The 26,014-nt window shown below is 41.6% G+C and overlaps 2 protein-coding genes and 4 non-coding genes across 8 annotated transcripts in view; 4 read left to right on the top strand and 2 right to left on the bottom strand.

Annotated features, from left to right (window-relative positions):
- The first annotated feature begins 2,839 nt into the window (after window positions 1-2,839).
- On the top strand, window positions 2,840-15,770 carry ncf1 (neutrophil cytosolic factor 1). Of its 2 annotated transcripts, XM_085174856.1 has the most exons (12): window positions 2,840-3,141; window positions 6,681-6,784; window positions 6,940-7,020; window positions 7,108-7,183; window positions 9,883-10,051; window positions 10,129-10,187; window positions 10,454-10,576; window positions 11,740-11,847; window positions 11,936-12,053; window positions 12,466-12,564; window positions 13,173-13,348; window positions 14,667-15,770. In XM_085174856.1, the coding sequence occupies exons 2-12, from the start codon at window positions 6,713-6,715 to the stop codon at window positions 14,822-14,824; spliced, it is 1,239 nt and encodes a 412-aa protein (XP_085030982.1). In that variant the 5' UTR covers window positions 2,840-3,141; window positions 6,681-6,712; the 3' UTR covers window positions 14,825-15,770. The 2 variants fall into 2 exon arrangements, with proteins under 2 accessions (XP_085030982.1, XP_085030983.1); XM_085174857.1 differs by lacking the exon at window positions 2,840-3,141 and having other exon boundaries at window positions 6,662-6,784.
- Window positions 3,927-3,999, top strand: trnav-aac (transfer RNA valine (anticodon AAC)). Its single transcript has one exon. It is a non-coding gene; the product is annotated as a tRNA-Val (tRNA).
- trnav-cac (transfer RNA valine (anticodon CAC)) lies at window positions 5,343-5,415 on the bottom strand. Its single transcript has one exon. It is a non-coding gene; the product is annotated as a tRNA-Val (tRNA).
- Window positions 15,771-16,973: 1,203 nt separating the features above from the next.
- On the bottom strand, window positions 16,974-17,045 carry trnaw-cca (transfer RNA tryptophan (anticodon CCA)). The gene has a single exon. It is a non-coding gene; the product is annotated as a tRNA-Trp (tRNA).
- Window positions 17,046-17,449: 404 nt separating this feature from the next.
- On the top strand, window positions 17,450-17,521 carry trnae-cuc (transfer RNA glutamic acid (anticodon CUC)). The gene has a single exon. It is a non-coding gene; the product is annotated as a tRNA-Glu (tRNA).
- Window positions 17,522-19,102: 1,581 nt separating this feature from the next.
- Window positions 19,103-26,014, top strand: part of st6gal1 (ST6 beta-galactosamide alpha-2,6-sialyltranferase 1) — a 30,630-nt gene continuing 23,718 nt past the window's right edge. The window contains exons 1-2 of one of the 2 annotated variants that reach the window (XM_085174854.1): window positions 19,103-19,401; window positions 19,953-20,037. In XM_085174854.1, coding sequence (XP_085030980.1) covers window positions 20,026-20,037 — 12 coding nt within the window. In that variant the 5' untranslated portion in view covers window positions 19,103-19,401; window positions 19,953-20,025. Of the gene's footprint in view, window positions 19,402-19,952; window positions 20,903-26,014 lie in introns of both variants that reach the window. The other variant, XM_085174855.1, reaches the window with a different exon arrangement.

Below are 26,014 nucleotides of genomic sequence, written 5' to 3'. Positions count from 1 at the left end.
TTTCATTCTATGATAGAATCTTACAAGAAAGACGCAAAATTGTATTCCATCATCTTTATTAGCTGCTTTGGTGAAAAACAAATCAACAATGCAAAAAAAAACAACATAGTGGAAAACAGTTATTCATCACTTGCTTGCTTCAATACAACCCTTGGGCACATATATGCGGACTTTTCGTGGCTGTTTTGATCTCGCTCTCCCTCTTCACCGATCAAATCTCGCTGTGGTAGCAGCTTTAAACTCGGTCTGACCCAGGTTGATAGAGGTGCCCAGTCTGGATCGCATTCCAGCATTGTGTAGGCTGGTTTTTCTATAAAACACATCAAAAAATTAGCAAACATTAGCCCGCAAAGCTACAGTGAATAAAGCAGCATAGCGCAACGAATTCAATTCAAATCAATATAAGACTTATTTGTAACCTACATCAACAATTATGTTATGAAAAATGACGTATTAACTACAACAAAACACTGACCTTTGTGGAAATGCTTGGAGCAGACTAACCTGTGAGCTGGATGTTCTGGGACATTATATTTGGTCTTCGAATGGCTGCAATCCAGGCCATCCGTCGGCTCTTTGTTACTTCGGAAACGTGGCTTAAACAATTTCTCTTCCACGACGGAATCCGATAAAAACCGATCTCTTTACCCGTCGGCTTCCCGTGGCTGTCATGCAACCGGCTATTGCAGTTAATAATACAACAGCTTCTTGACATTTTTTGTGTTTCTTTTTATCGCTGTGTGACTGTTTTCATGTGAAAGCCTGCGTGCGCTAGTACCGCTTGCCTCTCGTTCCCAGAATCCTTTGCTCTTTTGCCCCTGAATGACATCACATTTTCAATCTCTATAACATAGCTAACATTAACAGTGCAGTGAACAGTGTTGCCAACTTAGCGACGTTGTCGCTATATTTAGCGAGTTTTCAGACCCCCTAGCGACTTTTTTTCTTAAAAAAAAGAAAAAAAGCGACTTTTTCTTTTTAGCGACTTTCTTAGCGACTTTTTTTTTCTTAAAAAAAAGTCGCTAAAAAAAGACGTGAAAGCGCATATCGCTTTTACTCTCAACAAGCAGCGGGTGCTGTAACGCAGTCAGTTCTTCTTTTACTCTTATGCTGTTTTGTGGATCACGTTTAAAACTACTTATAAACACACACACACACACAAAGTAACTCCACCAGAGTGCCTATTTCGGGTCACTTTTGCCGGTCCAAGCCCGGGTAAAGGAGCAGGGTTGGAATTGTGACATTAAAAAAACAATAATTGCTAAAAGAAATTTAATTTGTAGTTCTAAATAAACTCTAAATGCATTTAGGACGTTTTTACTCACTTTATGTCTCGTCCACGATGTTATTTCTCTCTCCAGCAGCGTAGGTTACAATTACGTTAGCATGACCAATTATGCAAATTAGGTGATGACGTCATTTAGCGACTTCTAGCGACTTTTAGGACAACCAATAGCGATTTTCCTTACTGAGGAGTTGGCAACACTGGCAGTGAATCCTGCTTGTGCCGTGATATTCAGGACTGCAAACCGAGCAGCATCACTGACTTTCAGCCTGTTGTGTTTGTGGATATATGACTGACTTTAATTATCCATAAAACATCACATTGTCTGTAAGATTAAAGTCAACTATTGAACGGTGTATATTTTAAAGTAAAAGCTTTAAAACCAAGTTAGTACAAACGTCACTAATGTCACATAACTTTGCCGACATGTGGCCAACAGGAATGTTTTAATGTTCTTCATTATTAAACATTCGCACATAAATAAGTGACATAATATTCAGTACTTACTTTCAAAAGTTTACTCTTCGGCCGCCCTGCTTCAGGCATCCGTCGTTTTTTTCCCAACAAAACATCCACACCCACCGCCACGCTATGAATTGTGGGATATATGGGACCACGAAGTGTACACCAGACCCAGCCTTCAAATTTGGGGAAAGGAGCTGCGCATTTGTTGACCACATTTGGAGTACACTTCGATTTAGGGAGGAGTTTGGAGTTGTTTTTTCACCTTTTGGACCTTCAGCACTGTGTGGGGATTCTGAGGAGGAATCACTACGGGGACCACAGTGCCTGGGACTGTGAATAGTTGTCGTTTCATCGCCTGTGGCAGCCACGTTGCCATCTTCTGCTTCACCGTCTGCAGCTGCTATGCCACCATCACCTAACCCTAGCTCAGACCTTCCCAAAGTGTGGGGCCCGCCCCCTAGAGGGGGCGCACAGTCATTGCAGGGGGGGGCGCGGTATGAAGGGGAAAACAAAACAACAACAACAACGCTTGGACACTGCTAGCACTTCATGCACCACTCAGGAGAACAGCTCAGAGATCAGGATCTTGCCCTTGACATGTGTCTACAGTCCTTGTGTTTCTGTTACTTTAAAGTGATCCCTCAGGTATTAAGCAGTTTTCCTTGTTAATAACTGTTTGTCATCAGTGATTTGGAGCTTCATTTTTGTCACTGAATGCATGCTTGCAGTTAAAATTGTATTTTTATCACCTTGTTGCCCTTCTTTGATATTTTTTAATTAGATTATCTACAAAATAGTTAAATAAGGAGAGATCATGTGGAAAAACTGCCCATGATTTATTAAAACACAGAAATAAATTAAACCATCTGGCAATTAACTCAGATGACCCATTATAGAAGAAACGATCCCAGCCATCGAAGCAGTTAGGAGAGGACCCTGCAGAGTCTCGATGAAGATGGAGGCTTGGAGCTCGTCACCCTGGTCATTCCACACACCAGGGTGAGGAGGTGGGTTGCATGGCTGAGTGTCTGAAAGACAGAAGACCAGTGAGATGCAAAGCATGCAGTAAAGGCTGATTATCTTGGAGAAGGTGTGGTGGATCATAAATTTGATTAGTTTTGGAGTTGTACATTTCTGTTCCTTACATTTCATGTCATGCCTTTATTAATGTTTTATTTGTTGCTTTGACTGTTTTCGAATAGAATATGCAGTGGGAATATAGAGGGAGATAAGTAGTGAAAGTTTTGCCTGGGTTGATTGTGCGTCGATCCATTGGTAATGCCTCAGGGCTCCAGTAGGCGGGTTCGCGCGCTTCCTCCTTCACGAGTGAGAGTGAGAGCTGCGTGTCTGTGCCGTTCTTTCACCTCTCCTCACTATTTCCCCTGTTTAAGGTAACTGTCATGGACAAATCTGTATAGATGTGTGTTACTGTTGATTATTACGTTGTTATCATTGTTCATTGTAGCAAAAGATGTGAATTACGGACTGTTTTTGGCTGAGAAGTTTCAGTTAATCTCTGTTGCTGTGTATAGTTTTCGCTATTACTCTGCCATATTGTGTGAAGATGTATCTGTATAAGTTAACTACTGAAAGACATGCAGTACTTAAAGTATTATTTCATTGCTGTGGAAAGTTAGTGACTGTGTCAGCTAACATGTGCGAGTTAAAAAGATGTTTTTGTCTAATGCTACAGTTCATGTTATCTAAAGTATTCTCATCAGCTAATGCAACGAACAGTAGTGACTTAGTTTGGATACAGTTGTCCTGAGACTGAGTGCATCCATAAGAATATTGTTTTGGTTGTATTGCTTCTGAAACTCAATACAGACGAGTGAGTGAGAGCTGCGTGTCTGTGCCGTTCTTTCACCTCTCCTCACTATTTCCCCTGTTTAAGGGCACAACAAAGGCAGAAAATGATTGGACCATAGAAATGATCTCAGCACTTGTTTGAGCAGTTTTTTACTAGCAGCTAAACATTTAATTTGGGTATCCAAATTTAAATGATGGTGTGAATTTTAAAAATAGCACCAAGAAATAAATAAAAATGTATATTAAGAGCTTACAGGAGTTGGTGGGTTTTATAGAATATAATAAACATTAAGCTGTCTTTGAAAACGTTAAGTATGCTTATATGCACTGAGTGACTAATTTTCCATTAGGTGATAAGACGTCAGTGGTTTCCGTAGTGTAGTGGTTATCACGTTCGCCTAACACGCGAAAGGTCCCCGGTTCGAAACCGGGCGGAAACACTTATTGCTAGAAGACGGGTTTTTTTGTATAACAAACACTGTATTATTATGATGTGAAAAGGCTGTATTTATAAAATGACGACAAAATAATGATATACTCAATATAATAATTTATTTATTTAATATGTAGTGACAGATTATGTATAATACAATTATATATAAAGACGGATGGGATCTCATCGTGACATGTCGAGATGACATTAAACTTTTTAAATATGCATGAAAAGAAAACAGAGGTGTCGGCCTACGTGAGTCCACTTCTGTGGATTTGTTACCCTTGGAAGTGTTTTTTTTTTTTAAACCTGTTGTTACTGACCTTGGTTTTATGTTGGACAGACAAATTAGAGCAGTGGTGAAGTTCGGTTTTTATCATTTAAGGCGACTGGCAAGAGCGAAGTTGTTTCTTTCTAGGCAGCACCTCGAAACAGCGATCTATGCTTTAATTTCTTCCCATCTGCTGTAACTGTAACTGCAACTGGTTTAAAATGCCGCTGCATTACTGCTATGGTTATATGCTCTCGTAAAAGAGAGCATTTAAGTCCTGGCCTCCCTGCACTGGCTGTGCCTTTTAGGGTTAATTTTAAAATTCTTATGTTTGTTTTTAAATGTTTTAACAATCTTGCTCCGCCTCACCTCTCTGAGCTTCTTCGTGCCTACACACCCTGTCGGTCTCTTAGCTCAGCTGACCAGCTTCTTCTGGAAGTAATGAGATCCAGGAGGAAGCTCAGAGGGCATGGGGCCATTTACTATCGTGGCTCCTAAATTATGGAATAACTTGCCCTTCCACGTTAGAGAGGCCTCTTCACTGTTTTAAAACGCATCTTAAAACCTATTTTTATTCTTTGGCTAGAGACTTAGTTTATCTTGTATTTAAATTAATTATTAACTAACAAATTAAATATGTTACTTTTATTTATTTTTTTCTTTTATTTATATCATATGTAATTTTATTATTTAGTTCCAATGTACAGTACTTTGTGTCAGCTGTGGTTGTTTTACAGTGCTTCATAAATAAAGATGATGATGATGATGATGAAAGGTCATAGGAAGACCAATGTGAAACAGTATAACCTTATTTAATAAATACTACCTCGCTGCTTATGTACTAAAACTTTCAACGTTGTTAGTACCGGTGTAATATATTTGTGGCCACACGCGTGTTTGTGGGGGCGCTGTTTCCTGCTGTGTGATCAAAATTAAAGTAATTCGTGGACATCACACTGATGTGTTTTTCTTGTGAAACATGTCGGCCCATCCTATTTAGTTTTTTATAACCTACATATGTATGATATATTTGAATATGGGGGGAAAATCGAGAATAAAAAAGAAACGCAATAAAAACATGTTTCCGCCCGGTTTCGAACCGGGGACCTTTCGCGTGTGAGGCGAACGTGATAACCACTACACTACGGAAACTGCTAATGTGAGCTTGTGACGTAGCCTAAACTATGTATCACCAAAAAAGAAACAACGTTAACTACAGTCATTTCTATAGTAGTAACATTAAACAATCTAAAGTGCGAGACCTTCTTCGTGTTTTCCAAAGACGTCCAACGGGCTGTGTTGAATATAGATTCTTACACACCGTTTTATATTTATTCTTTATTCTCAGAGTATTAAACCACACCGAGGGAAGAAACAAAAATGAACACATTAATTTAATGTTTATATAAAGGTAATAATCAGATTCTCCCACTCTGGTCTTCCTCTGTGAAATCTGCCGCTCGGCTGCCAGCACACTTATCAATAACTGATTGATCAGATGCTGCAACACCACCTCTTTCACTTTGGTTCAACTTTGTGTGACCCCCAGTGTTAGGATAGGCGAAGCCACAGAAACATACGTGTGTAGCTGATTCAGCCCTCAGACGTTGGTCCTGCCTGATCTGAGCGACAGCAATGTCACATGGAGCAGCAACATCAGCCTTTTCCAAATATGACCTGATGAAACAGCCTGAAAATGATCTCATTCATCTAAATTTATCTCACAGTCACTTATTACCTTCTCACTAATATGTAAACAGAAAAGCGTGGGCAAAGCAGACCCACGTGCCTCTCAGTACGTGACTTCGCCCATGTGTGTTTGTTTGTGTTGTAATGTGGTAGTTCCTCCTGTCCTGTTGCAAGAGCTCAGGCATGTCACAAGCTCGGCTCAAAGCCCCCCTGAAAGCCCACGCAATCAGCTGCTGGCGTTTGTGTTTCCCTTTCTGGAAGGTTGTGAAAAACAAACGAGGGAAACTCTGAACTTTCAGCATTTCTTCGGCTTTTACAGTAATTCATGCAGCGTTTGAAAAGGAGATCAGAGTTTGTCATCTCGCCCTCGTTCATTCAGCAAAGTCCAGAAAGAAACCCTCCAAACCCACGAGGCATCAGGAGGACGCAGAGGGGACAGTAAATAAAGGAAATCGTGTTTCTGGAGGTTTTCTCTCTGAAAGAGAAACTCGTGCAGTATTTACAGGTGTGCGTTTAGTAAATCTGAACGCACTTGTACTCTGTTTTAGTTTCATAAGCATAACAAACACAGCTGTTATTCTTATTATGATTATTATAAAATTATATTACAGTTGAGAAGTGAAAGCAGCAGAATTTCCTTCTTTCCTTTTCTCTGTGTTCACAAAGAGGAAGTAAACTTTGCCGTGGCACACAGACAGTATAAAAGCTTCGCCTCTGTTGTCTTTCAGCTCAGTTGGACTCTGGTGTGTTGCTTCTCAGCATGGAGAACATCTACGTCAGGCACTTGGAGCTGCTGGGCTACGAGAAGCGCTTCTTCCCGAGTCAGCACTACGTAAGGCTGCAAACATCTTATTCTGCTCTAAAACTCAGATAAAGTCCTAAAAAACCCGAGATTTTTAACATCACCAACAGCACCGAGTTCATTTCTTTAACCGTCTGATGAACTGTGAAAGTAGCTCCTCTGTTTGTGCCTCTAAATGTGTGCAGGTGTACATGCTGATGGTGAAATGGAGCGACCTCTCAGAGAAGCTCATCTACAGGACGTATCCTGAAATCCACACTTTCCACGTAAGTCCATCTGCACCACGAAATAAAGGCTCTGCTCAGCAACGTTTGGACAAAATAAAGTTCAAAAATATTTTGTTTTCATCACAGAAATCTTTGAAGGACATGTTTCCCATCGAGTCTGGTCAAATAGAAGCGAGAGACAGAATCATCCCCTCATTGCCAGGTAAGAAAGAGGAAGCTCTGCTACTGTAGGCAAGTTTATATGTAACACTGCAGAGGTCAAAATCAACACCTCAGCAGGTCATCGTATGAAACCACAGAGTATTAAAATAATCGTTTCCAGTCGTATCTTTTCTGTAAACCCTCCGCTGTCAGGAAGCACCTGTGATTATCAGACTCTTGCAGCCGGGCTCACTTCTGCTTTCCCCCCAAACGCAACACAGCTGAAATCAGCCGGTGTCCAAATGCAGCTCTTGAGCAGTTAAAGTGAAATTTAAATACAGGAGAAAAAATACGTTACGAAAAAGAAGAAGTGGGAGAACTGTGATTAATTAAGATATGGCAACACGAGTCAGAGCAGCTGCTGACACAACACACAGGTTACTTTGACAGGACAGCAGCTGTGAGACGTGCAGACTTTTAGAGCACTTTTAGTGCATTTCCCGTCTGATGTTTGGAAGTTTGGATCCTCTCATTTTAAACAAACGTGTGAGTCCTCGTCCTCACTGTCGTTCTCTGTTCCTCTTCAAAGAAAACAGAACTGCCACCTTACACACTCCTCTTATGAAACTTTCATTACCAAACAGCTGTTGCGACGTGAAGGACAAGACAAACCTGCATCTGTATAAATATTTAAATATATCTTGTATATATATTATGTTTGAGATGCAAAAGTAGGCGAGTCTTTGTTTACAGTGCAAATGTTTCGTTTGCTTCCAAACAGTCAAACCTTCTAGTAGTTTAAAGCCGTTCTCCAGGTTTTCTGAAGATCTTTCAACATTTTGAACGTTGGCTGCTTTCTTCCTCAGTTTCAGTCGAGTTCATTAAAGCATAAAAAGGCACCTCACTCAGATAAACCACTGATGTGTCCACAAAACGGACAGTTTGGCAAAGAACCGACTTTAAACAGGTTCTTTAGGGACCAGCAGTCTGTCTCCAAACACATCGTCTGTTTCTTTAGTCGAATGTATGAAAAATTCAAGACGATAACACAGGTCAATAGTGTCATATAGTATTTTTGCACTAAGAAGACGATTCCTAAAGATGAATTAGCTGACAACTTGGCACATCTCATAGCATCCATCCAACCACTCGTGTTTTTCTACCCATCTAATTCAGACAGATGGGTGGAAAAACCCATCTGACATTTATAGTGCAGTCACCCTGCAAGGGTGGGTGGATGGATGGGTGGATGGATGGATGGGTGGGTGGGTGGATGGATGGATGGGTGGGTGGGTGGGTGGATGGGTGGATGGGTGGGTGGATGGATGGATGGGTGGATGGGTGGATGGATGGGTGGGTGGATGGGTGGATGGATGGGTGGGTGGATGGGTGGATGGGTGGGTGGATGGATGGGTGGATGGATGGATGGGTGGGTGGATGGGTGGATGGATGGATGGATGGGTGGGTGGGTGGGTGGGTGGATGGGTGGATGGGTGGGTGGATGGATGGGTGGATGGATGGATGGGTGGGTGGATGGGTGGATGGATGGATGGATGGGTGGGTGGGTGGGTGGATGGATGGGTGGATGGGTGGGTGGATGGGTGGATGGGTGGATGGATGGGTGGGTGGGTGGGTGGATGGGTGGATGGGTGGGTGGATGGATGGATGGGTGGATGGGTGGATGGATGGGTGGGTGGATGGGTGGATGGGTGGGTGGGTGGATGGGTGGATGGATGGGTGGGTGGATGGATGGATGGGTGGATGGGTGGATGGATGGGTGGGTGGATGGGTGGATGGATGGGTGGGTGGATGGGTGGATGGGTGGGTGGATGGATGGGTGGATGGATGGATGGGTGGGTGGATGGGTGGATGGATGGATGGATGGGTGGGTGGGTGGGTGGATGGATGGGTGGATGGATGGGTGGATGGGTGGATGGGTGGGTGGATGGATGGGTGGGTGGATGACATCTCTGCTGCAGAAAGCATCGACTGAGGCCAAGGCTGGATGCCTCTTTGCAGCCACAGCTTCTGCATCTTTTACACTGACTGTAGATCATCCAAACAGGAAGCTCTTCCTCAGTTATTGCAGGTGCAGAAAACTGAGTGTCATCAGTTTAGCAGTGAAAAGTTGGCAGCATTTACTGAGCATACAAGAGGAGCTAACATGGATCTTTGAACAACAGTTTAAGATAAGATAAAACTTTATTAATCCCTCGGGTGGGTTCCTCCAAAAGCACCGACAGAAGTTACAGAGCGTGAGCAGAATATTATATATACACACACACACACATATATAAATAAAATATACGAAGGGGATAAATAGAATAAATAGGAATAAAAATAAAAATACAAGTGAATTGCACATTTCAAGTATTGAGGTCTATTGCACCGTTGACTATTAACAAAAAGTATTGCACAGTGAAGTGAAGAGACACTACAGCTCAGTTGTCCCCCCTCCTTTGTCCTCACTCTCCCCTCCAAAGAGGAGTTAAACAGTCTGATGTGGGACAAAGGAGTTTTTAAGTCTGTTGGTTCTTGTCTTTGGGAGAAGCAACCTGTCACTGAACAGACTCGTCTGGTTGTTTATGGCCGTGTGCAGAGGATGCCCAGCATCGTCCATAACGTCCAGCAGTTTCTTTAGTGTCCAGCTTCATGCCGACCACAGAGCCAGCCTTCCTGATCAGTTTCTCCAGCCTGGATTTAGTTTCCTGTTGTTATAGCAAACATCACCCCAAAGACACAGACTGTTTCTGTCCTCAGCTCCTCGGTGGTTGTGGGAAAGCGAGAAGTCAAGAGAAACCACGAAGAGCACCCTGGCCGAGTACTGCCAAAAGGTCATCAGCCTGCCGCCTCACATCTCCCGCTGCAAACACCTCTCCAGCTTCTTCAAGGTCCGACCGGAGGATGAAAACCCGCCTGCCCCAAACACGTCAGTACATCACGCACGTCTCTGTTGACGTTACAGTTAAACATAGAACGACGTATAAATGACTCTTTCCTCCTCAGACTGAAAAGAGCCGAGACCTTTTTGGTGTCCAGAGACCAGGCTCGAGACGTGGCGTCCGGTAAGACTCACACTCAGCCTTCTGTTATTCATTCAGGACCACTATGGTCAGAGGCAGCAGTTATGCAAAGAAACTCGGAGAGACCAACGTGTCTATTTCCTGATCCCACCTCAAGCTTTTCCTTCATAACTCTGTTTATAAACAGACTGTGAGCTCTTTGGCCACACGGTCACTGGGCACATGTTCAGAAACTGGAAGACGTCATCATCCAGATGTTGATGTCTTTTTAATGAGACTAAAACAGATTCTTGTGTTTGACTTCTCAGAGATTTCCGCCCCCATCATCTTGGACACCTACAGAGTGATCGCGAACTTCGAAAAGTCGACCAAGTATGAGATCACTCTGCACACCGGGGACCTGGTGGAAATCGTGGAGAAGAATGAGAACGGTGATAAAACAGCTGAGTTTTACAGCCTTCGTCTTTTCCCTGAAAATTTTATTTGCCAGTGATTTTTTTTTTTAAACCACATCAGGTGAAAATGAAGACTTTGCTAGCCCCGCCTCTCAAGTGACATTTTATTTCTGGCCAAAACTTTGCATGTTTCTTCTTTAAAAGGAAGCAAAGGGCATTTCTTATGAGCAGCACATCATTTCCTGCTCGTGCTGTCTCTGCAGTAAACGACCATATAAGGAAGTCAGTGCGATGATATTAGAGGAAAGCTTTTGAATCACTGGGATTACTCATACATTAGTTTCCCACATTCATTCTTAATTTCAGTAAAAAGAAAAACAATAATCAAACATGTCTGCAGGTAAAAAAGACAAAAGTAAAACAGTACAGAGTTTATAATAAAGGTACAGATTTGAAATCCCTGTTAGGGGAAATGAAAAGATACAAATACTCTGAATGCTTTTTTGTTGTTTTACTATTCAGTGATGATAAATTCTAGAGAAACAGGAAGTCAGTGTTACGGCAGTTAGTCAAGTTTTATGGTGACACTGCCTGAAAAGGAGGAGCTGGGGTGGAGGAGAGGTTGCAAAGCAGCTTGCAGATGCAGAAGGAAAACAAGTGTTTGCTCTGATGGTGCCTCGAATTGTTTAAGTAGTTTTATGCGATCTGTCCTGATGCACGCGCAATCATCCAGGTAAGTAAATCCCAAAAGGTCGATTCTGTTTATCTGGACGTAACGTGTCGTCGCTCATCCAAGAAGTCACTTGGATGAGCGACGAAACATCCTCAGGAAACTTAAGGAAGTCCAAGCTCCCAGCATGACCCGGATGACTGAAACCTACACAGACATCTAAATACCACCTTTACCCCTCTGACTCTTGTTCACTTCTAAATGATGCCACTTTGGTCCAGAATCTGCAGTATTTCCAGTCACAGTATCACCGTATATAAGAGAAGGTCTGAAAGGTGAAGCCAGTGCAGACGTGTCTTGAATGTGCATTCTTTCTCATGGCCACCAGGGGGTTTGTTTTTAAGCCAATAGGAAACAACCCATCTTCTCACTTTAACGCTGGCCTCAGCAAACACTTAGCTGAATAATTTATGTCGGCCTCGAATTTCAAGCCTTACCGAGTGACGCTCGATGTTCCCGCTGTGATCAGGTTGGTGGTTCTGCCAGTGTGAGTCAAAGCGAGGCTGGATTCCCGCGTCGTACCTGGAGCCTCTGGATGGACCGGACGAGGCCGAGGAGGCTGAACCCAACTACGAAGGCAAGAAGCTCTGGTGTTAATCCGCCGTGGGTTGTGGCGCTCTTTCTTTTAGGCACGTGTTCATGTAAAATGCCGTGTGTCACTGCAGGAGACGAGCACATCACCATCCAGGCCTACAAGGCGGAGCAGGACGACGAGATTTCTTTGGAGGTCGGTGAAACTGTCGAGGTCATCCACAAGCTACTGGACGGGTGGTGGGTCGTAAGGTACGACGAGTCCTTCGCTTCAGAGCACCTTCAGTGCATTTAACAGACGCTTGATGTCACAGACTTCATAAAAAACACAGATTCAGAGTTTTTGTACTTCGACACCGATCTCAGTTTTTAACTGGAACCACTCTGCTTGTTTCCAGCTTCTTATACCAACACTTGGTCTTGGTTTAAGAAGCTGGACAAGATGAACATATGGGGGATGTCCCCTCTGTATGACACCATACAGACAGTTTTTAAAAATATATTTTTATACACTCAGCTCAGAAAGCAGGCTGCCTAACGTGTATTTGTCTAACATGCTGCACTTTAGGCTGATAAAGTTAAAGAAAAGCTGTTGTTTGAGGCTAATTCCACATTTGTAAAGTTCATCGAACCTTTTCTCCTCTTAAACTGCTGTTTTGTGCAGGAAAGGAGACGAGACTGGATATTTCCCCTCGATGTTCCTGTCGAAGGCCGGAAAGAGAGAGCGGTTGAACCCGGGTGGGCAGAAGCCCCCACCTCGCAGGTCTGTGCCTCATCTTCAAATACATAATGAGCTGCTTTCTGCAGACGCAGTGCCTCCTCCATTTGATTGTGTAACATCAGATTAAAGGGAAGTGAGTTGTGAAAAAAACCCTCAGGATGTGATTTCATTTCTCCTGGTTGCTTTATGGTCGCTTATGTGCTCATAGAGTTAGTTATTCCTGGAAATGCTCTGCAAGGAGTCATTTTTCTGCTTTTTGATCTGCCACAGCTGACAGGAAATCAGCAGCTATGTAATAAAAACAGATAATATTACCAATTTTGTGTAATTACGATTTGCAGGTTTTGTCACCTTCAGTTACCCCCAGATGCCCATCGTGAGTTAGGTTAAAACACTGGGCTCCCAGAGAGGATCGAGGGATTCAGGTTAAATGTTTGATCTCAGCGATGCTAAAATACAGGACACATTAATCCAGGGATGTTGAACCTTTGAGTCAAAGGACCAGTTACAGGGGAAGAAATCCTCCAAGAGCCTCAGATTTAATACTAAACTTTTGCAAACTGTTTTCCACCCAAGACGAAACAAAGTCTATCACCTCACCTTTTTGCAGCTTGCAGCTGTTCCCACCACCTGTCCTTTGTCTCCCTCAGATCGACCATCAGAAATGCCAAGAGCATTCATAACAAGTCTCGCCAGCGGCTCAGCCAGGAAACCTACCGCCGGAACAGCCGCCGCTACTTCCAGCAGAAAGGCAGCCGGCTCAGCGAACCACAGAGGAACTCCAGGAATGCAGCAAAGTCGCCGCTGAAGGAGATGAAGAACCAGGGTAACGACCACGTGTCCACCACAATCTTACAAAGTCTTAAAATCTCTGAATAAAAAATAAATTTAGCAGTATTCACATGTTTGAACATCTACTCTTGTAAAGTCTTTGAAAAAATGCTAAAAGGTTTTTGTTTGTTTGTTGTTTTTGTTAAATTAATTGTTTTTCAGTTCGTTCGTTTTAGACGTGTCAAAGCAAATATGCGACTGCAAACAAAGCTTTTGAGGCTGAAACTGATACAGAGGGATGTATGTGGGAAACCGTGCGCTATCTGCAAGCTTCAGATGATGGAAATCAAACTGAAAATGTTCTCACACTGGAATTCTCCACATATTTGTCATTTTCTCTAACAGTCAGCAGTCTGTGCTGTGTGTAATGTGATGTATAAAAACACATCAGAGCCAAACTGAGAGGATTTTTGACTTCCTGTAATCCCATTTTGCAACAAAACGGTTGGTTTGTTGTTTATGCAACAGAGAGCGCTAACTGGACAGTCCTCAGCCAATAAGAATGAATGGAATTAAAAGGGTAAAACTTGATAAAAACCATGTACAGGTCTCAGCCACAGAGACCTTTTACCAACACCAAGCCCGGACATACGATTGCATGAGGAAGGTCAAAAGGCATAAAAATCTTTGACAGGTTGAATATGGATTCAAACTTGTTTCATAAAACTGGAATATTTTAGTCCCAGGAGGAGGCCAACGATCCTCTGAGATGTCCAGCTATCTTTATTAGAACCAGTTTGACCATCAGAGTAAATCAGAGCGTTTTGGTTCCTTCAAGGCCTGTTTGGGGATTGGAAGCTTGTTTTAGGGTTTAAAGGTAGACTTGAGTTCAGGGCGAAGGTCGAGTCCATGTTTGTGGTGGTTAAACATCGTGTTGGGAATACATTAACGAACAGTTCTTGTGATACAAATTCGGAATTAGTACTTAACTGTACTACTACTGTACTTAAGTAGAATTTTCAGGTATCTGCACTTTGCTTGAGTAGTTTGTCTTCCGACTACTTCTTACTTTTCTTCCCTACATTTTTGAAACAGGCTCGTTTGCTTTAACATATTTGAGACGAGTTATATTGTGAAACAAAGTGACGTACTTCAGCTGTTACTGGAGTATTTTTTAACACCAGTATCTGTACTTCTACTTAACTACTGAATGTCTCTGATAAAGTTGTGCCACCTCTGGACAGGAGTCTCAACCAGACCATTAAAACCAAACACCTGGTGACACTTCTGTTTCACTTAGTGTGAACTTGGTCTTTAATGTTGTTCCTCGAACCCCGGGCTGACCTGCTCGTGTTGTTGTTTCTGACTCACAGATAACATTCCCGAGATGTCCGACACCAGCTCGGAGAGCGAGCTAAAGAAGGAGGCGCCGGTCATCCCTCCCCGACCCAGCCCAGAGCTCATCTTGGAGCGCTGCACCGACAACACCCGCAAGAAAGTCAGCATCCACAAGTCCCGGTCCAGCTCCTGAAGCTAGCACACAAAAGATTTGACGGAGCAATCCTTAGAGCCGCTTTGTTAACACGAGTCCTAGTTTTAGAAGACGTTCATGTTTTGAGTTCAAACGCATGGAAAGACCAAACAGCAGCCACGTGTCAGTAAGTCATTGGTTTGTGAACACGTCTTTAATCCAGCCTTTCAAACATTTCCTCACTTTTCAGAGGCGTAATGATCCATATTTTCTAGCAGATGGACGGTCAGAATAAATGAGTGTAAAGTTACGTGGTTTGACTTTAGGCAGCAGCACATTTTGTTTCAGAGCTTTAAAGACTCCATGTTTTATATCTTTGGACTATTAGAGCAGCTTTGTATGATTCAAGTCCAAAATAATGCCTCTTTGTCTTACACTGGGCTTGAGCGCAGCTCCTAAGTTACTCCTCTGTCTAACATAAGCTGTTTTAGCTCCTCCTCTTTTAAGCCAGCTTTCTTCTGATTGGCTGCCCCTCACAAACAGGTCTGAATAGCAGGTTGTCTGCTGTAGATGTTCATCTCAAAGATAACAACATTACTTTTTATTATGATTATAAGCAGTAATGAAACTCTGACCCACCTGCACCATTAGCATGTAGATTTGGATCTTTGGTGATAAAAGAATAAGCGTGTCTTTGGCACATTTTTATTAGTTATCTGAGGGTAAAAATGCTTTGTTTTGTTGTCATTTGTAAGCTTATTTTTAATTTATGCCAAATATCAGCACAAAAAATGAGTAAATACCTGCATTTGTGGATCATCACCTCACCTTTTTATTTGCTTGTTGTCCTATTTAAAGTGTACATGTTACGCGACTCTGACTGTCACACCTCTATTTTTTTGTAAATTGCTTTATAAAGAATAAAAAACAGTTCGAGGTGTTCATCGAGTAATTTACTTTTATTAGAAAGGCCATTGCACAGCACATGTGCTTTATGTACATGAAACTCTGTGTGATTTTTGGTGATTCAGTCGTCTGTGGTCGCACATTTTAAAGCCATCCTGATACCTTCTCCCACCAACGATGTGGAGATCCAACTTTTTTAGATCCAGTTAAAATCAATCAAACAGATGCTCTGGAAAAATTCCAGAATTCTTGGAACAGAGTTTAATACACCGAATCATGAACAGCAAGAAAATACATACAAGGTATAGCAAGATAACACATAGCAGAAAGCAAGCAAAGCAAAGCCCCGAGGTGTACAGCCTTAAGCACAGACAGCAGAGCAACACACAGACGGACGCCTCTGGTCCTCCTCATATATATAGGGACCAGTATCCCCGCCCCCTGCTGCAGGGTAACTTTCCCACCCGTCCTGCAGCCAAACACAGCTGCAGGGTCAAGTAGCAGCCAAGGTCCTGGCCAGAGGCCAGTCAGGACTGGCTACGCTTTTGGCTTTGGCTTATCACAACAGGTCATGACACGGTAAAACATCGCACATAAATCCTAATTATTAAATCTTACACAGCAAGTGGCATAATCTTATAATATACAATATTATAACTACTAGGTTACATGCTTAACACGGTGATTCTCATATATTAAAACACTTCAGTGTAGGTTCAAAGTGTGTGTGTGTGTGTGTGTGAGTAATTATATTGTATGATGTTTTATTGTGATGTGCTCAGGATCTCTGTTACAATGTTACTGTTACTGTTGCATGAAAGACATTGAGTGTGTATTGAGAGAGGTTACCGGATCTGGAGAGTGAGTTATTCAGGAGAAATTCTCTCCTTACATTAACTGCCTGTTACTCTACCACCTTAATAAACCATGTGCTTAAGACTCTACGTGGAAGTTAAAATATATGTTCAGTGCAGATAAGGTAAGGTTTATTTATCAAGTGCTTTTCGTAGACAGGCAGTCACAAAGCGCTGTACACAAAGGTTAAAATAAAGAAAACATTAAGTAATAAAGGAGACAATATAAACAATGCAAATTCAAAACAATTCAACAAAAGATATATCTACACTTTTAATATCTATCTATCTATATATAATGTATATAGTTATATAGGTATACATGTCACACAAGTCCACCACACATACTGCCATCATTACGTATTCGCATAATTAGTGACTGTTTCACTTTGAGTTTGTTCGATAAAACCAAAACAATTACAAAGGGAAAAGAAATTTAAAAGACAGGATGACCCCGACGTGATTTGAACACGCAACCTTCTGATCTGGAGTCAGACGCGCTACCGTTGCGCCACGAGGTCCTGTGTGCAAGGAATGAGTATATGGTCATATGAATAAGCACCATTCATCCTAAAGTGACAAAGACACGTGCTACCGTCATTTGTAGCATCACGAAACAAAGGCGACATAAAGCCGCCGTCAAATGTCGCGTCGCTGTCGCCCTGCAAGTTAAAGCTAGCGAAAGCCGCTAGCGAAAGGCTAACGGCTAAAAAAAAAAGCAGGGCTCTAAAGTAAAAAGCAGGGCTCTAAAGTAGTTAAAAGTGAAGGGAATTGTTAGCTTTGTGTCGCCGTCAGTGTACCGATATAACAGACAATGAACAGTTCTTTTGCTCGTTGATTAATATTAGCTACTGCACATAACCATCTCATATAACGTATATGTACTGTACTATGAATTGACCTGGTGAGATGTGACTGATATCTGTCCCTGGTGGTCTAGTGGTTAGGATTCGGCGCTCTCACCGCCGCGGCCCGGGTTCGATTCCCGGTCAGGGAACATCAGTTTTTTTAATATTGCTTTAATAACATGAATTTGCAAACTTTTTTTTAAAATGAAAAGTGATTCTTTAGTTATTTATGTCAGTATGCACAGCACAAGATTCACTAAAGCAAAGATACTCTCAGGCTCTTGCATTTTTGGTGCATCTTAATGTTCCCTGCAGAGAGATTGCGTGTTCTGGCTTGCTGCATAAGGGCACGACAAGTCATTCAGAATTAATAAAGCGAGAAGAGGAAGTCAGGTGATTAAAACTTCCCTTCAAAATAAAAACGCAGTTTCGCATTAGAAACGTCTTTCACCTGTCAGAGGAGCAGGGTCAGCAGGACAACATATACACTGGATGGGTAACCAATTATGACGGGGGGGATCAAGTCACTCTGGTATTCACAAAAATCAACGAATCAATAAATAAAATGGTATAACAGCAGCAATAAAAGTGTAAAAATATCTATCTTAGATTGCAGAAGCAAATTGTCTGCATAGGCTAAGGTGACCAACCGTCCTCTTCTTTTGCACTTGTTGACTTGTAAAAGCATATAAAGACATTTTTTATTTCATAATTCATTAACCACACAGAGAAGGCATCGTTTAAATATGTTAACGCTTTCTTGAAGCAAACAGTATTTTTAAAGTTCTTCACGACTGGTCCAAGTGTCCTTTATGAAAATCAAAATATGGTCACCCTAGCATGGGCTCATCAGTGTCCCCCTCAGTGATTATTGGTGATAGGGTTGTTATCAGTTGTATATCAGCAGAATTCATCTTAAAGGGGCACAGTGATTTATTGGGGAGCCTGGACCCTTGAGGTCCAGCTATAATCCCAGCACTGTGGGAGAGGAACGTTATGACCTCCAAAACTAATGTTTAGGTATGCATGTGACACCAGTGACTGAAAAAGATGTTTCATTTATACAGCAGCCATCTCAAGGCAAGATCAAAGTAAAGTTAAAGTAAAGAGCCCACAGCACCAGACAGAGAAAACCACAATGATCACATGATCCCTTATAAGCAGCACTAGGCACGCACGGGGAAGAAGAGCGATAACTGCAGAACCAGCTTCAGATATTGTCATTCATCATGCTGAAGGGGGACAAAGTGAAAATATATTAACGTCTCATTGATTTCTTAGTGTTTGACATATCTCTCTCACTTACATGTTTCAGATCATCAAAAAAATGCAATAAAATTAATAAAATAAAACTTGGCTGGATTTTTCCTCTTAATAAAGAAAAACATAAATCGAATTTGTTTTTACTTGGATTAGTTTTGTGTTAAATATATTAAAATGTATTTAATGATCTTAAAAAGTGTGACAAAAAGAAAAGTAAGGTATTGTCATGTACATCCTCTCTCACTTCTCTAAATCTGTTAAATTGGTAAATCTCTTCTTAAAACGGTCTCACAGTTAATTTTAAGAATATGTTTCTTTCCACAATTTTATGTATGTTCTTCTAAACGTGCAATATTATTTTATTTATTTGTTTATTTCTAAATTATTTCTGTGAAAGTCTAAAAAGGTGCTACATAAATTCCATATTAATTTACTTAAATGTATTATTTAGTTTTGAAAATCTCACCGGAAATGCGCCGGTCGTGTCAGTGCTAGCTTGTTGCTCGATGCAGCAGCAGGAGCAGCCTGCATGGTGACCGTCACAGAGAAACACAGTAGAAAAGAGAGGAGCTAAAACGAGAGAGGAGGACTCACCGCTCCCGGCCTCCGCTCATGCATGCGGACACCGGCAGCGGCCTCGGACCGGACGGACGGACAGCAGGACCGCGAATCACCGGAAACATGGCGGCGGGAACGACAAGCTGCTCGGAGCCTTAGCGTCCACAAATCGGAGGCAGAGGCGAGCGGAGGAGCATCACCTATACAGGTCACCTCAGACATCTCTCTCTGTTGATGTGTCTGTGCCGATCCAATGCCCGGCATGTGTTACTGTATTTATTCTTGTCAGTCATTAATAATCTTGTGCAGATACTACTGTGCAGCATCATCATTAAACCTGTTATTTTTCACACGTTTTTAAATGTCCTCCTTTCTTCCTTTCTTCCTTTGATCTTTGCTGTCCAACAGCAGCATCATGTGTCTGTCCTGGTGTCATCGTGAGTGAAGCAGGCAGTAAAAGTGCTCCTGAGGCCTTTTAGTCCACAGTGCATTAATGCAGCAGTGATAACAGAACAAAGCAACGTGCTGCACATTTATCAGGAAGCTATCATAAAAACACAGTCTGGGTTTGTTTACTCTGACACGTTTATTATGAGTCTTTACTAAACTAGACTGCAGCTTAACATTTCTTTATTTTTGTTCTAACACGTTTGCTCCAGTTTCCTTCATTAAGAGTTTATTTTAGATAAACTGTGAAAGAAAGAGAGTCGACTGGATGTGTGTGAACCCTGTATTTACTGTATGTATTCCTTTCCACAGAGGCAATGAGGTGAGCGCTGAAAGCAGCATCCTGTTTCAAACCATCAACACGACCAACGCACTAAGACGAGCCATGGCCTACAAGGTAACGTGCTCACTTCCCTCTCAGGTCATCTGCAGTGTTTGCTCTGAATCCTCCGAGCGATATAAATCCGTCCTCTCTGAGTTTGAAATCTCAGCCTCAGAAACGTGTGCTTTGTGATGAAGCTGACTCACAGAGTCAGCAGTAGTACCAGCAGCAGATGCTGTGGGTGTCGAGTTTCATTCACACAGCTTCAGCTGCGCTGAGTATCAGTACAAACATCACAGGGGTGTCGCAGCAGCTGTTATAGTAAACAGGAAGCAGCGCAGCAGCGAGGTGTTTGTTCACAAACCGCTTCTGCGTCTGCGGGGTTGATCCATCGACAACCAAACTGTACAAAAGTTCCCCGGCGGGCCTCTCAGTAACCTTCAAACTATGACTGTAGACGTGCATGAAGATGTTAAGACCTTCATCTGTTCAAATTTCATTGCAGATCTGTCGCACTAATGAAGCTCAAATATGCAACATTAATTCAAAAAGGCCAAATTTCATCGTGCACCGTTTCCAACCAGCCGGGAACGTGTGAGGATTTTGGTCAAACCAGTGAGTGCTGCGTTAAACTGCTGCATCTGTGTTCAGCGATGAGTTCAGGAGATGTGATCTGAGGCGTAAACGTCCCACTGCAGCCGACCAATCAGCTGCTGTGACGCCGCTGCCAACCTCCCTCAGTGGACGGATTAAAACACGCACACGCCGGCCTTTTTAATCACGGGTAGTTTATGGCTTCACGTCTCCTTGCATGACACACACACATGATTCTGCTCTGTGTGAGGAGCAGCCTGATTTTGTGATCTCGTGAAGAGAGAAGAGGACATTTTGTGTCAGTCTTCACTTCCTGGTGTCTTTAAAGAGCCGTTCCAGCTGCAGAGTGAGTATCTTATCAAAGATGCATGTGTGTGTGTGGGGGGGGGGGGGGGGAGATTTGTCTAAACATCTTTAATCAGATGCTCTGTCACAACATCTGTTTGCAGTCAGCAGCACTAAACTGATGCTGCCTCCGTTCACTGGATCATGTTGGAGGCTGGATGAGCTGCTAACCTGCAGATGCTAAAACTAACTAAAACTTTTTATTTAATAAAACCTCAAATGAGCAAATAAGGAAAAACATCAGATTATTATCACTGTTTTGGGGGAAGGAAGGTTCAGGGTTTAAGTAGTCATCATCATGGGCTCGTCCAATTAGAATGAGAATAAGCAGTCAATCATTTACAGGTTTTGTTGTTTTATTGAACAATGGGTAAAGGAAGGAAAGACACACATGGACTCTCTAAAGAGGACAAAGTGTGATTTAAGTAACTCGAAACGATATATGAACTCAGGAGACTCAAAGAGACACTCAGCTCAGCTGCTGCCCCGTGTGGGAGTGAAGAAAGAGTGAGGGGTAGGTGAGTGCAAATAAGGCCAAGCACCACAACCAATCAAAGGTGAGGAAAAGAAACAAGGTGCATTTGGTGAAGTGGATGTGCTGAAAGGTGAGCCTTTACAACAATCACCAAATGATTTCACAATAAGAGCGTTTGTGGGAAAGCACCCACTGCACAGTGTTATCGCTGTGACACTCACACCTCCAGTTTGGTTTCTAAGTGTGAGTAAATGAAGGCTGTTTGTCGCTGAGCGGCTCCCACTGTAGACACGCTTCATAATTTGAAGTGTTGAAACAAAGTGTGAGCACAGACGAAGGCTACGTCCACACGAACCCGGATAGATTTAAAACGCTCCGCGTCCACACGGCTGAAAACGCTGACGTTCCAGTCCTGCATGAAGCGCAAAAGCGAGTGAGAATCAAAGAATTTGATCTGTAGCACAGACTAATATATACATGAAAACTTGATGATTTCTAAGTTTTGTTTTTTGTTTTTTTCTGTTGTTATTTCAATTATAATTTATTTCGAACATGCAAATCTATCTCTATCTATCTCTCTATCTATCTCTATCTCTCTATCTATCTCTATCTCTCTATCTGTCTATCTCTATATCTCTATCTCTATATCTCTATCTATCTATCTATCTCTATCTATCTATCTATCTATCTATCTATATCTATCTATCTATCTGTCTATCTATCTATCTCTATATCTCTATCTATCTCTATATCTCTATCTATATCTGTCTATCTATATCTCTATCTCTCTATCTATCTCTCTATATATCTATCTCTCTATCTATCTATCAATCTCTATCTATCAATCTCTATCTCTCTATCTCTCTATCTCTATCTCTCTATATCTCTATCTATCTATCTATCTATCTCTCTATCTATCTATCTCTCTATCTCTATCTCTCTATATCTCTATCTATCTCTCTATCTCTCTATCTATCTATCTATCTCTCTATCTATCTATATATCTATCTATCTCTATATATCTATCTATCTCTATATCTCTATCTATCTATCTCTATATCTCTATGTCTCTATCTCTATATCTCTATCTATCTATCTATCTATCTATATCTCTCTATCTGTCTATCTCTATATCTCTATCTATCTATCTCTCTATCTTTCTATCTCTATCTATCTATATCTATCTCTCTATCTATATATCTATCTATCTCTATATCTCTATCTATCTATCTCTCTATCTTTCTATCTCTATCTATCTATCTATATCTATCTCTCTATCTATATATCTATCTATCTCTATATCTCTATCTATCTATCTCTATATCTCTATCTATCTATCTCTATATCTCTATCTATCTATCTCTATATCTCTATCTATATCTATCTCTATCTCTCTATCTATATCTGTCTATCTCTCTATCTATCTCTCTATATCTCTATCTATCTATCTATCTCTCTATCTATCTATCTCTCTATCTATCTATCTCTATATCTCTATCTATCTCTCTATCTCTATCTCTCTATCTATCTATCTCTATCTCTCTATCTATAGCTGTCTATCTCTCTATCTCTCTATATCTCTATCTCTCTATCTATCTATCTATCTATCTCTATATATCTATCTATCTCTATCTCTCTATCTATCTATATCTCTATCTCTATCTCTCTCTATATCTCTATCTATCTATCTCTATATCTCTATCTATCTGTCTATCTGTCTATCTATCTATATCTTTCTATCTGTCTATCTCTATCTCTATCTATCTCTATCTATCTCTATCTATCTCTATCTCTCTATCTCTCTATCTATCTATCTATCTATCTATCTCTATCCCTATATCTCTATCTATCTCTATCTCTATCTCTATCTATCTCTATCTATCTAAATCTTTAATAGGGCTGTCAGAGCTGAGAGCAAACACAACAACTGCTGCCCTCCGCTGTCTTAGTTTAACTGGTCACATGACTGCATCATATGACGAACACGCGTCATCGTTTTTGAAAGTCTCTGTTTTCGCTGTCCACACTGCGGCGTGAACGCGCCATCTTCAGATGAAAGAGAGTTTTCAAAACGCTGCGTTTTCCATCTCAGTGTGGACGGGACAGACAGAGACAGGCAACCATATTCACACCTGAATTAAAGTTACCAATTAACTGTCACGTGTAACTGTAACTGTCCAGATTTCATTTATTTATTTATAAAGCAGGTTTAATAACAACAGGGAGCTGACCAAAGTGCTGTACAGAGTAACAGTTAAACAATGACATTGACAACAACGACAGGTAAGAAAGTTACAAGAAAATTAGGATCAAAGATTTGGTAACTCTCATGCAGTTTCAAAAGCCAGAGTAAAAAAATATGTTTTAAGATGCGATTAATAAAAAGAGTAACAGTCGGGGCCTTTCTAATGTGGAGAGGTAGATTGTTCCACATCTCCTCTATGAACCATCCTAGACTTATGTGAGGTAAGGAGGTGATCGTGTGATTGAAGGGCTCTAGAGGGCGTATAAAGCTGCAATAGGTCAGACAAATAGTCCGGTGCCTGGCCAACTAGCACTTTATACGTCAAAAGTAAGATTTTGAATTTAATTCTAAAATGCACTGGAAGCCAATGAAGGGAAGCAAGCAGAGTAATATGTTGGTGTTTCTTCACACGAGTCAAGAGGCGAGCTGCCGAGCTGGACTGACTGACACCCACATATAGTGAATTGCCTTGATCCAGCTGAGATAAAACGAACGCATGAATTGCTCGTTCCAAGTTTCTAAAAGATAAAAAAGATCTCACTGTGGATAGGAGCCTTAATTTAAAAAAGGACCGCTGGACAACTGAATTAATTTGTTTCTCGAATGTAAGTTTGCTCTCCAAGAAAACCACCAGGTTTTTTACATGCGTTTTAACAGCACATGTTCGGTTGCATAAGTCCAGATCTGTCCAAAAATAATTACCTCAGTTTATCCTCGTTGAAGGTAAGAAAATCTGAGGTTTTAACTTCGTTGAGACATTTGACTAGCGCTTCCACGGGCGTGGAGGTGTTTCTATTAAACCGAAGATAAATCTGGGTGTCGTCGGCATATGAGTGAAAGCAGATGCTTCCTAAAGATTAGGCCTAAGGGCAACATGTAGATTGAAAAAAGAATTGGGCCTAATACGGATCCCTGCGGGACACCACAAGTAAAAGGAGCTGGAGAAGAAATAAAATCATCAAGGCTCACGGAAAAAGTCCTCTCGGAGAGGTACGACCTAAACCGTTCCAAGGGGAAACCTTTGATACCACATTGCTCCAGATCAGACTGCTGTGGTCAGCAGGATCAAAGGCTGCAGTTAAGTCTAGGAGCAGGAGCACAGCTGGGTCTCCTGAGTCAGTGATTAATAAAATATCATTAAGTATTTTTAGGAGGGCAGTTCCTGTGCTGTGGTGGGTTTTGAAGCCCGACTGGAACTTCTCAAAAATATTATGACTGTTTAGAAAGGTTTGTAGCAGCTCAAATACCATCCTTTCTGAAATGTCTGACAGAAACAGAAGCTTAGAAACAGAAGAATCAGGGTTCGGTGTTTTAAGCACTGGCTGCACTACAGCGTGCTTGTATCCAGTTGGTACCACTCCAGAGCTGAGACTATTAAAAATAGTTAAAATGTCAGACCAACTACCTTAATAATCTTTTTTAGAAAATGGGTTGGGACTCCATCTGAAGGGCAGGATGATGTCTTTATGCTATTGCAAAGATCCACCTGGTTAAGATGTACAGCCTCAAACTGGTCAAAAGCAGTTGAGGAGGTATATGTTAGTGAGAGGTATATGTTAGTGAGACATTATACAGAGATAATAAATAGTATTACAGGGTAGATGTAGATCGAAGCCTTTCTATCTTATTAATAAAAAACTGCTAGAACCTATCGCAAGTTTCAGTGGAGCTATCTATATGGAAAGCGGGGAGGTATTCAAGACCGAATCAATAACTGAGAAAAGAGATAGGCTCCGCCCCCCGCGACCCATAAAAGGACAAGCGGAGGAGAATAGATGGATAGAAATTTAAGCTGAGGTTATCGTGGGTGATGATGTACGACACAGCCTAGGGCTGGTTGATATGACCCAAATTTCATATCTCGATATTCTTTAGCTGGATGGCGATATACGATCTATATCTCGATATTTTTTTAAAGCCATAAAGTAAGAACAAACAGAGTTTAGTCACAGCTGTGTCCCAGATGTCACACAGGCACTGTTATTAACATACAGCACAGATGTACATGAAAAATTACTCAAAAATAAATTATGAGCATTTATTAAATAATAATGCTCCATAAATAAAAGAAAACAATGTTGTTTTTGTGCATAACAAAGAGCTCACAACTGTGCAGTCAAAATGTAAACTAACAGACACTGAGCAGAATAACAAAGATTTCTCAGCTGCTCTGTTCTTAACTTCTACTGCGTGACCGACAGCCTGGAGTTTGAAATCCTCTTCGTAACCACGTCGCTGAACAGGAGCCATTTATGGCCCTTATACACACAGTACGTATCACTCCGCGAGGCTCCTCGGTAGTAATGCTCCGACAATCCATCAAGCGGTGCAGCTCCGTAGCTTAGCAAAGTCGTACTGAAACATTTATTGACAGATAGCTGAGCGCCGTGCAC

This window comes from Neolamprologus multifasciatus, chromosome 10, assembly GCF_963576455.1.
Source record: "Neolamprologus multifasciatus chromosome 10, fNeoMul1.2, whole genome shotgun sequence".
Taxonomy (NCBI): domain Eukaryota; kingdom Metazoa; phylum Chordata; class Actinopteri; order Cichliformes; family Cichlidae; genus Neolamprologus; species Neolamprologus multifasciatus.
Note: the sequence above shows the minus strand (reverse complement) of the source record. Positions and strands in the feature narration are given on the sequence as shown.